Below are 10,873 nucleotides of genomic sequence, written 5' to 3' on the forward strand. Positions count from 1 at the left end.
AGGGGCAGATTCTGAGAATCTGCCCCTTTGCGAGCGGATTTTTAATTGATGAATCTGGGCCTATGTGCTTGCAAAGATGATGATGGCCATATTACTACTGCCTAAAAGCAAATTATACATTGTGGACATCACCAATTACACTTGGCGTTTGCCATCCAAATTATGAACGCAAGCAAAGAGGGGGCGAAAATGCCGGTCACAAAAATGCAAAACAACAACACATAATAATGCTACACCACTATGCACTCATATCACCACTGAGACGTTGTTGGACATTATAAAAGACAGGAGTAAACAGTAAACGCAGCACATGCCCCAATCGAAGATGATGAATCTTGTTCCAATGGAGCATGCAAGGCAAGAACACAACCATACGCGGAGGGGACGGGCTAAAGAATATTCTAGATCTTCTTGAAGCCCAAAAGCAAGTCAGAAGAACTGAACAAAGTGCAGGTTGGACACAGAAAAAGCCCTCCACATAAATAGGGAGTGGAGGGCCAATGACAACCAATGGATCTAACAGGAAGGGGCAGATCACCATTGGTCAGTTATGTAGTGTAGTAGATTCCCCTACACTGTTGGAATGTTATATACTATACATTGTCGCTAACTTCGCCATATACAATGTTATGACTGCCCTCACGTTTCTATACCCACGTGTCCATCCAAAGCAGAGGTGTTCAATGATGATTCACGAGAATTGGATTCAAGCCCAAGCGTCAGGAAATCAGTGCAGGATAAACTTACAAACAAACCTAATAGTAATGTTTTACGTAGTCAGTGACTATATTAGAACTGTGTCCCGGATCTGGCCCTGACAGACAATGTAGCGTACCCTGGAGTTGCATTGCTTCTTTATTTTATTTATTTATGTTTTGTTTACTGCACTGTGAACCCTATGTGGAATATCAGAAAGTTTCACACAACAATAGCTATGACTGATCCAGAGCTGCATATAGGTGCCTCATCCGTGCCCATACACCATTTCATTGTTCCATACATTTGTAGATCTGGGGCTCCCACCCCACATTTGTGAGTGTATTACCAATTTTTTTCAAAATTTACACTGACTGTGTAAATGTCTTTAAAGACAGTGTGTCCCGTCGAGGCTGGGACGTGAGGTTTCGCCCTGAGTACCGAGGAGTCTACTGGGGTAGGGGGCTCAAAGAGAAAGACTGGCGCCTTCAGTAAAGGTTTTAACGAAGGCTTTATTGGAATGTAAGTCTTCTTCATTAAACTCAAGATAAACAAAACAGAGAAATAAAGGTGTCCGGTGAGAGGATCTTCGGGAAGAACTGAAGTCCTGAGGTTCGGGCTGCTCCGGGCGTTGTCTCTGGGTTCCGCTCCGGTACCGGTAAATGAAAGGAAACCAAATGTCAGGACACCATACGTAATAGACGTACGCAAAGGGGTCGGGAGTGAGGGATGAACAGTCCGTGCAATCTTAAACTACCCCGGGGTTGGTGGAGTGCTCGTGCAGGGACAGGAGGGGAGGGGAGGATAGGCTGGTTTGGGAAAACGGTCACTGGTGTTTCCTCCGCCCGACCCAGCCCGCTACCCGGCCCCGTACCTCTTGGAGCCACGCTCCTCCCGTGGGAACGTGGCAGGGCGCAGCGTGGAAACGGTGGCCTCCTGGCTTGTCGTCCTCCTGGTTCACTGCTTCCAGATGCTTCTCGTCAGCTTCCTCCGGATTCTCCGCCCTGCTCCAAGCGCCTTCCATCTCCTTTCCAGGTGTGTCGGCTTTTGACGCCCTTGCGTCCTCAGGGGGTGGAGTCTCGTTACCATACTCAATCGTCTTAAAGGGACCGTCGTCCGTATATTCTGGGAACCAGACCGAGCTCTCCTCTTCGGTCCATGCCGCCGGCGAATGCTGTGGGGACAAGGAGCACGGTAAAAGGGGTGTGGCCATCCACCATTCTTCCTTATTCTGAGTGTCCGGCTCCCCAGCCCCGTCACACACCTCCCCCCCTGGCTTCTCCCGTTCCGGGAGAGGGAAGACCCTAGACAGAAAGTCCGCGTTACCGTTGTTCTTTCCCTTACGGTGTTGAATGGTAAAGGCGTAGGGTTGGAGAGACAGGAACCATCTCAATACTCGGGGATTACTGCTCCGGTTTTGATGTATCCATCGCAGGGGTGCGTGGTCAGTATGAAGGATGAATGGTTTTCCCTCGAGATAATATCTCAACTTCTCTACAGCCCATTTTATCGCTAACGCCTCCCTCTCGATAGTGGAATATTTGCACTCCCTAGGAAATAGCTTCCGACTCACATATAGTACGGGATGTTCCACCCCATCGCTCCCTATTTGAGACAGAACGGCCCCGATACCCACATTGGAGGCGTCCGTTGCTAAGAGAAAGGGTTTCGTATGATCAGGAGAAGTCAGCAGAGGGGCCGTGGTCAGGATGGATTTTAAAGTCTGAAATGCATGCAGGGTCTCAGGAGGGGGCTGCCTGAAATCGCTAGGCCTTGCGTTTTTTTTCAGGAGGTCCGTCAATGGGGCTGCTCTCTCAGCAAACTGAGGGATGAATCTACGGTAATACCCAACCAGTCCTAGAAAAGCGCGTACCTCTCTTTTGTTGGATGGAAAGGGAACCGCAGTGATCGCTCGTACCTTTTCACTTTGGGGGGCTATCGACCCTTCACCCAGGACGTACCCCAGGTAGTTCACTGTCTTAAAGGCCGCTCGGGATTTTTTGGCGTTTACATGCAGTCCTGCTCTTTCCAAAGCAGACAAAATGGTAGACAGGTGCATCAGATGGTCCTTCCAGTCTCGGCTGTAAATCACTATATCATCCAAATAGGCCGAGCTGAAGGAAGTGAAGGGTTGCAGCACTAGATTCATTAAACGTTGAAAGGTGGCAGGAGCCCCATGTAACCCAAAGGGAAGAACCGTAAATTCATAGGCCCCGTCATCAGTGACGAATGCCGGTTTTTTTCTGTCTTCTTCAAGAAGAGGCACCTGCCAATACCCCTTGGTGAGGTCTATAGTGGTTATGTATCGGGCATCCCCTATTTTTTCTATCAAGTCATCTACCCTGGGGATGGGGTATGTATCGAATTGGGACACCGCATTAAGTGCCCGGAAGTCCATACAAAAACGTTTGGACCCGTCTGGTTTGGGGATCATCACAATGGGCGACGACCACGGGCTTTGGGAGGGCCGTATGACCCCTAGTTTTAGCATATCCTGGACTTCCTTGCGGACCGTCTCCTTTCGGGCAGCTGGGATTCGGTAAGGCCTTTGCTTACCACATGACCCGGTAGGGTTTCTATACGGTGTTCTGCTGTGTTGGTCCTTCCGGGCAAGTCCGAGAATACGCCGGAAAAGGGGTTCAGGGTCTCGGCTAACTCCTCTTTTTCCTGAGGGCTCAGCTCGGGGTTTACCACTAGGTGCTCGAGAGTGGATGACGGGGCCAGACCCGTCTGGGCAACTAAAGGGGTGTCCCCGGGGTTAGGGCCGAGCCATTCCTTGAGCATGTTAATGTGAAAGATTTGTGTTTTAGAGGGGGACAGGCGTAACCGGTAAGTAGTACGACCAATGGTATCGATTATCTGATACGGACCTTGCCATTCCTGTTTCTGTTTAGTTACCCCAGAGGGAAAGAGCACCAAGGCCCAGCTACCTCTCTTCAAGGTCCTTAAGCTCTTTCCTTTGTCGTATGTTTTTTTGTATTTGTTCTGCTGCACTTCCAGGTTAGCATATGCTAACTCTTGCAGTTTTCCCAGGGTGGACCGCAAGTGACTGGTGTAGTCCAACATGGACTTCTGTTCTTCGACTTCTTCGTTCTCCCACATATCCTTGGTTATTTCAAGCAAGGAACGAGGCACCCTTCCATACAGGAGTTCGAAGGAGGAACATCCCAGACTGCTTTGCTTTTGGGCCCTAATAACATAGAGGGCGAGGGGTAAGAGCCTGTCCCAGGAGGGTCCCTCGGCTGATAACATTTTCTTCAGGGTTGTTTTCAGGGGTTGGTTGTACCTCTCCACCAGACCGTCGGTCTGGGGATGGTACACCGAGGTTTTCAGGTGTTTTATGTCAAGGGAGGCACAGACCTCTTTCATTAACTTGGATGTGAACGGAGTTCCCTGATCGGTTAGGACTTCCCGAGGAAACCCAACCCTAGAAAACAATTCTACGAACTTTTCTGCAATATTTGCGGTGGTGGGGGTTCTCAGTGGAAAGGCCTCTATAAACCTGGTGGCGTAATCCACTATGACTAGGGCATACAAGTTCCCTCGACTAGACTTTGGCAATGGCCCGATAATGTCCATGCCGACCCGTTCGAATGGGACTCCTATGATTGGCATCTTTTGTAAGGGGGCCATGGGAGGTCGGCGAGTGTTTTGCCGTTGACATACTTCACACTTGGCACAATAGTCCTGCACGTCTTTATGTATCCCTGGCCAAAAGAAATGTCGGATAATGCTATCCGTAGTCTTTTCTTTTCCAGCATGTCCCGCTGTCAGGTGGGCATGAGCAAAGAAAAGGACCTGCTCTCGAAACGACTGGGGTACCAGTAGTTGTTCGTCTCCGTCCGCTCTGTTTTGTCTATACAGAAGCTGGTTTTTTATCCTGAAGTGCGGATAAGTGTGAGGGGGTTGTTTATCGGAGTCCTGGGCTGCTTCCCATGCATTGGCTAAGGTCCGGTCCTCGGTCTGGGCAAAACGGAAACTGCGATCTATAACCCAGGGTTCGGGGGACAGGTAGGCGGGAAGGGCGTTGGCATGTGAGGTACGGGAAAGGTGTTCTTTGAAGAGAGAAAGGAATTCGGGATTGTCTGTTCCCAAGATCAGGTCTTCAGGAAGGGAGTCCACCACCCCTACCCACACCCGACATGGTTCCCTGTTTGGAAGGTGGATCGTGATGGAAGCAACCGGGTACGGTTTAACATCCCCGTGGACACATCTTATATACACCGGCCCCTTAGGATTCAACTGGTCTGGTTTAACGAATCTAGTTTGGATAACTGATTGCCTGCACCCTGAATCTAGCAAGGCCTTGACTGTGTAACCATTCATCCTCATACTCACATAGAAGGTGCTACCCATTTCGGCCGAGTACAGCACAGTCCTCGGAATATAGCCAACATCCATGGGCTCCTCTGGTGGTTTCCTTTTTGGGCACATTCTTGCGATATGGCCCCATTCACCGCAATCGAAGCATTGAGGCCCTTTGTTGGGGGGTTGAAAGACCATGCTCGGCGGACGAAGAGGTCTAGGCGGTTCAAGCCCGCCTTTGAATTTTTTTTCCAGTTTGGGAGGCGGGAGGTGTTTCTGCGTTTTGTCCGGTTCCCACGTGAGAGACTTGGGTTGCGCTCTCGCATACTGGGAGGCCATTTCAATGGCGTGTTCTACTGTGAGTCCCACGTGTTGTCGCAACCAACGCTGAGTAGCGTAAGGCAGGGCTTCCATGAACTGTTCCAAATATATTTTTTTCAGGATGTCTTCTTTATTACAGATGTCAGGGCGTAGCCATTTGTCGGCTGACATATTTAACCGGTAAAATAGCGTCTTTGGGTTTTCCCCAGGTATGCCCCGTTCTTTCCGAAACCTCACCCTATAGGCTTCCTGATCCAAACCCAAATGGTCGAGTATTACCATTTTAATGGTAGCGTACGGGGTGGTACCAAGGGGATTAGCCGCCTGATAGGCCGACTGGGCTTCTCCAGTGAGAAGAGGGGCTAAGAAGAAGGGCCATTTTTCCTCCGGCCAACTCAGAGCTCGTGCCGCTCTTTCGAAGTTCACCAGGAAGGCGTCGGGGTCGTCTCCTGTCACGTATTTCTGGAGAGACACCCCGGGTGGATGTGGTGCGTGCACTCTCGCCTCGCCTTGAGCGACTAGGGGAGCAGGGTTTATGTTTTTAAGCGTTTCCAGCTGAGCTGTTATCGTGTGGGTGAATAAATCCCTATCGGCCTGGGCGGACGATAGTTGGCTTTCCATGGCTTTTTCCAGTTTATCCTGTCCTTTGATTATATGATCGATTAGGGCCTCCATCTTTTCGGGACAGACGGATGTTGATCCCACTTCTGACACCAATTGTCCCGTCGAGGCTGGGACGTGAGGTTTCGCCCTGAGTACCGAGGAGTCTACTGGGGTAGGGGGCTCAAAGAGAAAGACTGGCGCCTTCAGTAAAGGTTTTAACGAAGGCTTTATTGGAATGTAAGTCTTCTTCATTAAACTCAAGATAAACAAAACAGAGAAATAAAGGTGTCCGGTGAGAGGATCTTCGGGAAGAACTGAAGTCCTGAGGTTCGGGCTGCTCCGGGCGTTGTCTCTGGGTTCCGCTCCGGTACCGGTAAATGAAAGGAAACCAAATGTCAGGACACCATACGTAATAGACGTACGCAAAGGGGTCGGGAGTGAGGGATGAACAGTCCGTGCAATCTTAAACTACCCCGGGGTTGGTGGAGTGCTCGTGCAGGGACAGGAGGGGAGGGGAGGATAGGCTGGTTTGGGAAAACGGTCACTGGTGTTTCCTCCGCCCGACCCAGCCCGCTACCCGGCCCCGTACCTCTTGGAGCCACGCTCCTCCCGTGGGAACGTGGCAGGGCGCAGCGTGGAAACGGTGGCCTCCTGGCTTGTCGTCCTCCTGGTTCACTGCTTCCAGATGCTTCTCGTCAGCTTCCTCCGGATTCTCCGCCCTGCTCCAAGCGCCTTCCATCTCCTTTCCAGGTGTGTCGGCTTTTGACGCCCTTGCGTCCTCAGGGGGTGGAGTCTCGTTACCATACTCAATCGTCTTAAAGGGACCGTCGTCCGTATATTCTGGGAACCAGACCGAGCTCTCCTCTTCGGTCCATGCCGCCGGCGAATGCTGTGGGGACAAGGAGCACGGTAAAAGGGGTGTGGCCATCCACCATTCTTCCTTATTCTGAGTGTCCGGCTCCCCAGCCCCGTCACACAGTGTTTAAGCCATACCATCCTTGCAGGAAGTAAGGGCTTCAACACTTTGCCACTCGGTCCACAGGGCCTTAACGCCGGTTCCACAATCTGTTGCCGCTCTGTCAGCGGAACTAGGGTGAGCTTCAACGAGAACTCACCCTACTTCTGGCTATGCAATCACTAAGCTAAGGAGCAGTCTCAATCAGCACAAAGTGCCAAGAGGACAAACAGGCACTTGACAATCCATGTCACCATATGGTACTGTATACTAGATCATTACCAGGTGCCTCGTCACCAATGGGACGGGTATATACTGTATGAAAGGACACGTGGAACCTTGCTGGCTACTGAATGGCACAGACGGAGGCTACAGAAGCCGCTTAATCAACCACTCGGTGCTAACCAGGCAGGCATGCTGAGACCAAAGAAATCTGCCACAAACTGTTGGTCACTGGAGGACTCCAACATAGCCCACCAGGCAGGACCCAAAGAGTCACAAAATCTGACCATTCTACATCCCAGAAGGACAAAAAGGAAGAAGATAATGTAGCCCATCTTGGCAAACCACCTTAATTGAAAATTCATAATGTCCATTAAATAAAGCTGCAATGTAATGTAGAGTATCTAGGCCGATCCCCACTCTTTCTTTATCGATCCCTGTTACTTCTTGTGGATCCGAAAGATCACAGCGTGGACGCCTCCTGCTACAGCCAGCATAGGAAATCGGATCCAGAACATGAAAGATGAACTATCCACACAATAAAAGGACCTTCAAAGCTAATCAGAGGACCCAGCATAACACATTATAACACGTTGCATTTATCTCTCACACTTCCTCATCCATTGCACTGCTAAGCTTTGCATTCCTTAACACAAAAATCGCACCTCGGTGGTCACCACGTTTGAGATCAAAACTCTTCCCACAGAGGATCGAAGCAAAGCAAACATACTTCCAACCACACACACACGTGGTGTAGTGCGCTACCTGCATAGACATCTGCTTCAGCAAGCCACATAGGGATAGTGCATTCTGTACAAATACCACAATGCAACACAACACAATACAATATACAGTTTCATAGATTTTCGCAGTAATGGAGGCTCATTATATAGAGAATGGCGTATTTAGGATCCAGGAGGTTGGCAACATATGTATAGGTGCAAGCTAGATTCTGTTGCAGGAGGTCAGAGTTTTTAGGTAGCACGGTTCCATATGTTATTTATTTTCTTAGAAAGTTTTATATAGCGTGAACATGACCCATGCAGGTACAGAGGACAGAAGCAAGGGAACGAATATTGCTGTCATAGGCTACTTATTTGAGATGCTTTCCAACTGTCCTTAAGATGTGCCCAGAGCTTTTTAGGTTTACCTGCATAGCCCCCATCTGGGTGCATCATTCTGCAAGCTGACTCTACCTGTCCCTCCCATCCTGCCCGCATTTGATGTTAGTTGCCCTACCCCCCACCACCTCCCGCCCATTGCTGCTTGACCCCGCTGACCTCCCGTTGCTGATCCTAGATCCCCTCCTTCTCCAACCCTGCTTTCCCCATTGCTAGTCTCGGCCTCAGCTCAACATCTTGTGAAGTTTGGCATTGCCAGAGACGGCTTCCTTTTCCTAAACCTGGGTAGGTTTAGGTTTCAGGAGACATTCCATATTAGATTTTCATTCCCTCTGTCTGCGGTAAGTACGGTAGCTGGGTATGATTGGATGCTCCTTTGTAAAGCGTTGATTGTGATTCAAGCCGTTTGATAGCTGCTTCAAGATGTAGCCAGGTTAGGGAAGTCAGTATTGGGGAGATGTGGTCCATTTATTTTGCTAGAGATCAGTCAGGCAGCAGGATGGAGGACAGTTTTAATGGTGCATGTCAGGCTTCTGCTAAACAGTGAGGAAAGATTTGCTGTGTTCAGTTTTGGAAATGATATATTAACTTAATTTTTAGGTCAGCTCTATAAGGAAAGAATAGGATATTTCTTGAGTTTGAGATGGTGGTTGGCGACCATGCTGTTGCCTTTAAGCGGAAATCCAGTCTGAGGCTTGCATCTAGTGGGGCGCCCCATGATGTAGCTGATGAGACTGTCTTCAGTGAGACAGGGTGCACACAACACAAGTCTCAGATGTTTGCGCCTGCACACAATACACAAGATTCTCACAAAAGACATGGCCCAGAACTCTTGATCAAAGTGGAGATACCAAAAAGGTGCAAAACAGCCACAGATGTTGCTGTTAAACAGATACCAGATGAGCCTTGCACACTTTCCCTTCAGGTGCATTTATAAAAAACATTTACAGTGGACTGATGGCATGGGTCCAGTGTGTCCGCGAACCAATCACAATGACTATATAGCATTCATAACCACCATCATAATATTTCACCAGTTTTACTCGCTGCAGCCCACGCAACATGATTTGCTGATGATCAAACGAAACTGCTGGCCCCAACCAGAGGCCACAACATGGTGCTACGAACCATCACCTGTAACCAGAAGGATCACTTGAGGAGGAGAGAGGAGAGAGCACAATGAATGGACAGGCTACAGTACAATGAATGCATCACAATTAGGGGCATCACAGTTCGGAAACTGCAAACAGAAGCAGGTTCTCCAGCCATAAGTCCACTCACAACACTAACAATTGAGGAATTATGGAACCACAATAAACTGTTCACTTTAAAGTTGTGTCCAATCTGCCCTGTCACATTTCTCTTGCACTGAAAAACACTAAAGAGTGTACAACAGGCATGTGGAGCTCAAGATGGACTATTACAGGTTAAGTTTACTTTCCGCTAAGTTTACTGAACTGCATACAGGCAGGTTCGACAACTGCAGGGCCTTCCTTACACTCTATCAGAAGACAGGATTAGCACACTGGGTACTGCTGAGTTCACACAGCTGCGGGGGCTAAATGGACCCAGAATCCAGAAACAATCTTTAGTTGTAAGAACAAAGTTTTGTGGAAGAACATGCTGATGAGCTTGAAGTATGTCCAGGACAGAGAGACCCAGAGCCCTGTGCCAGAGGAGTGGTACAAGATGTCACTGGTGAAAATGGAGCTCCCACCAGAACCAAACACTGTGCACCAGAGCCAGGGGTGAGATCATTGGGTGAACTGAGGACCGTCAGATAGGCAATGTTTGCTGGGCGAGTGCATCAATGTGAAGACTGGACTAAGATAGGAATTAACCTAAATCTACAATGTGAAACCACAATACTAAATCCACTTTAGATACCATTTCTTGGACACCCGCCCCACACTTGTACATTCAAGGATGTAACATTGTTAGTAAACCAGAAAGAGATAGCAACATGGGGAATCTGCTGCTCAGAAGAGAGAACTGGTGGATGCAGGCGCTAGAGATAGTCAGTCCAGATGGACTTAACGAATATCAAGAATAGAGATGTTATTTAAAATGTGGCAAGAACTAATAAGAGTTAACAGGGAGCTGGAGTCAGGATAAGATGGGGGGGGCAGAACACTGAAAACAGCTAAAGAAAAGTGACACATTCTGAACACAACAAGGAGAGGCGTTTTAAGGACTGCGGCTGTCTATGAAGTATGGATTTTGAGGTAAAATAATATATAAGCTGTTGCTAGAATGTAGGCACAAAAAAAGTCAGATAATAAAAATGTGTTTTGTGTAGACAAAACCATTCCTCCTGAAGAAGGGATTTGAATTTCAAAATTTGTAGAGAAAATATGTTTGGAACTTTGTTTTGTGATACAAATACATACATTAGGCCACGCCCACTAACGCGAAGCCACGCCCCCTCTCAGCTATAAACAGCCGTGCTGAACACAAGCCGGCGTTTTTTTAGAGGATAGCTACTCCTGAGGCGGAAGCCGGGATAGACAACCATCATTTTTTAAATTGTATTTTGCAGGTTTGTGGTTTTAAACATTCTGCTATTACCTGGCTGCTCACTGTTTTGATCTTACTTACTCAGGGTCTTGGGGGATACTCCCGCGCAGCGGATCCAGCGCTGTCGCGGGTA

The 10,873-nt window shown here is 48.8% G+C and overlaps 1 protein-coding gene across 1 annotated transcript; it reads right to left on the bottom strand.

Annotated features, from left to right (window-relative positions):
* Positions 1 to 1,116: 1,116 nt before the first annotated feature.
* On the bottom strand, positions 1,117 to 6,815 carry LOC144824404 (uncharacterized). The gene is made up of 2 exons (XM_078683515.1): positions 5,035 to 6,815; positions 1,117 to 1,870 (listed from the first exon to the last, which is right to left on the bottom strand). Exons 1-2 carry the CDS (start codon positions 6,175 to 6,177, stop codon positions 1,523 to 1,525), a joined length of 1,491 nt encoding a protein of 496 aa, XP_078539641.1. The 5' UTR covers positions 6,178 to 6,815; the 3' UTR covers positions 1,117 to 1,522.
* Positions 6,816 to 10,873: the final 4,058 nt, after the last annotated feature.

The sequence above is a fragment of the Lissotriton helveticus genome, chromosome 3_1, assembly GCF_964261635.1.
Source record: "Lissotriton helveticus chromosome 3_1, aLisHel1.1, whole genome shotgun sequence".
NCBI classification, from domain to species: domain Eukaryota; kingdom Metazoa; phylum Chordata; class Amphibia; order Caudata; family Salamandridae; genus Lissotriton; species Lissotriton helveticus.

What these genes read in the sequence shown, in the direction of transcription:
- LOC144824404 (XM_078683515.1), bottom strand. Translation starts at nt 6,177, where the DNA reads ATGAAGAAGACTTACATTCCAATAAAGCCTTCGTTAAAACCTTTACTG. An exon ending in AAATGGGTAGCACCTTCTAT is followed by an intron (nt 1,871 to 5,034) that starts GTGAGTATGAGG and finishes TTGTCCCCACAG; the next exon opens with CATTCGCCGGCGGCATGGAC.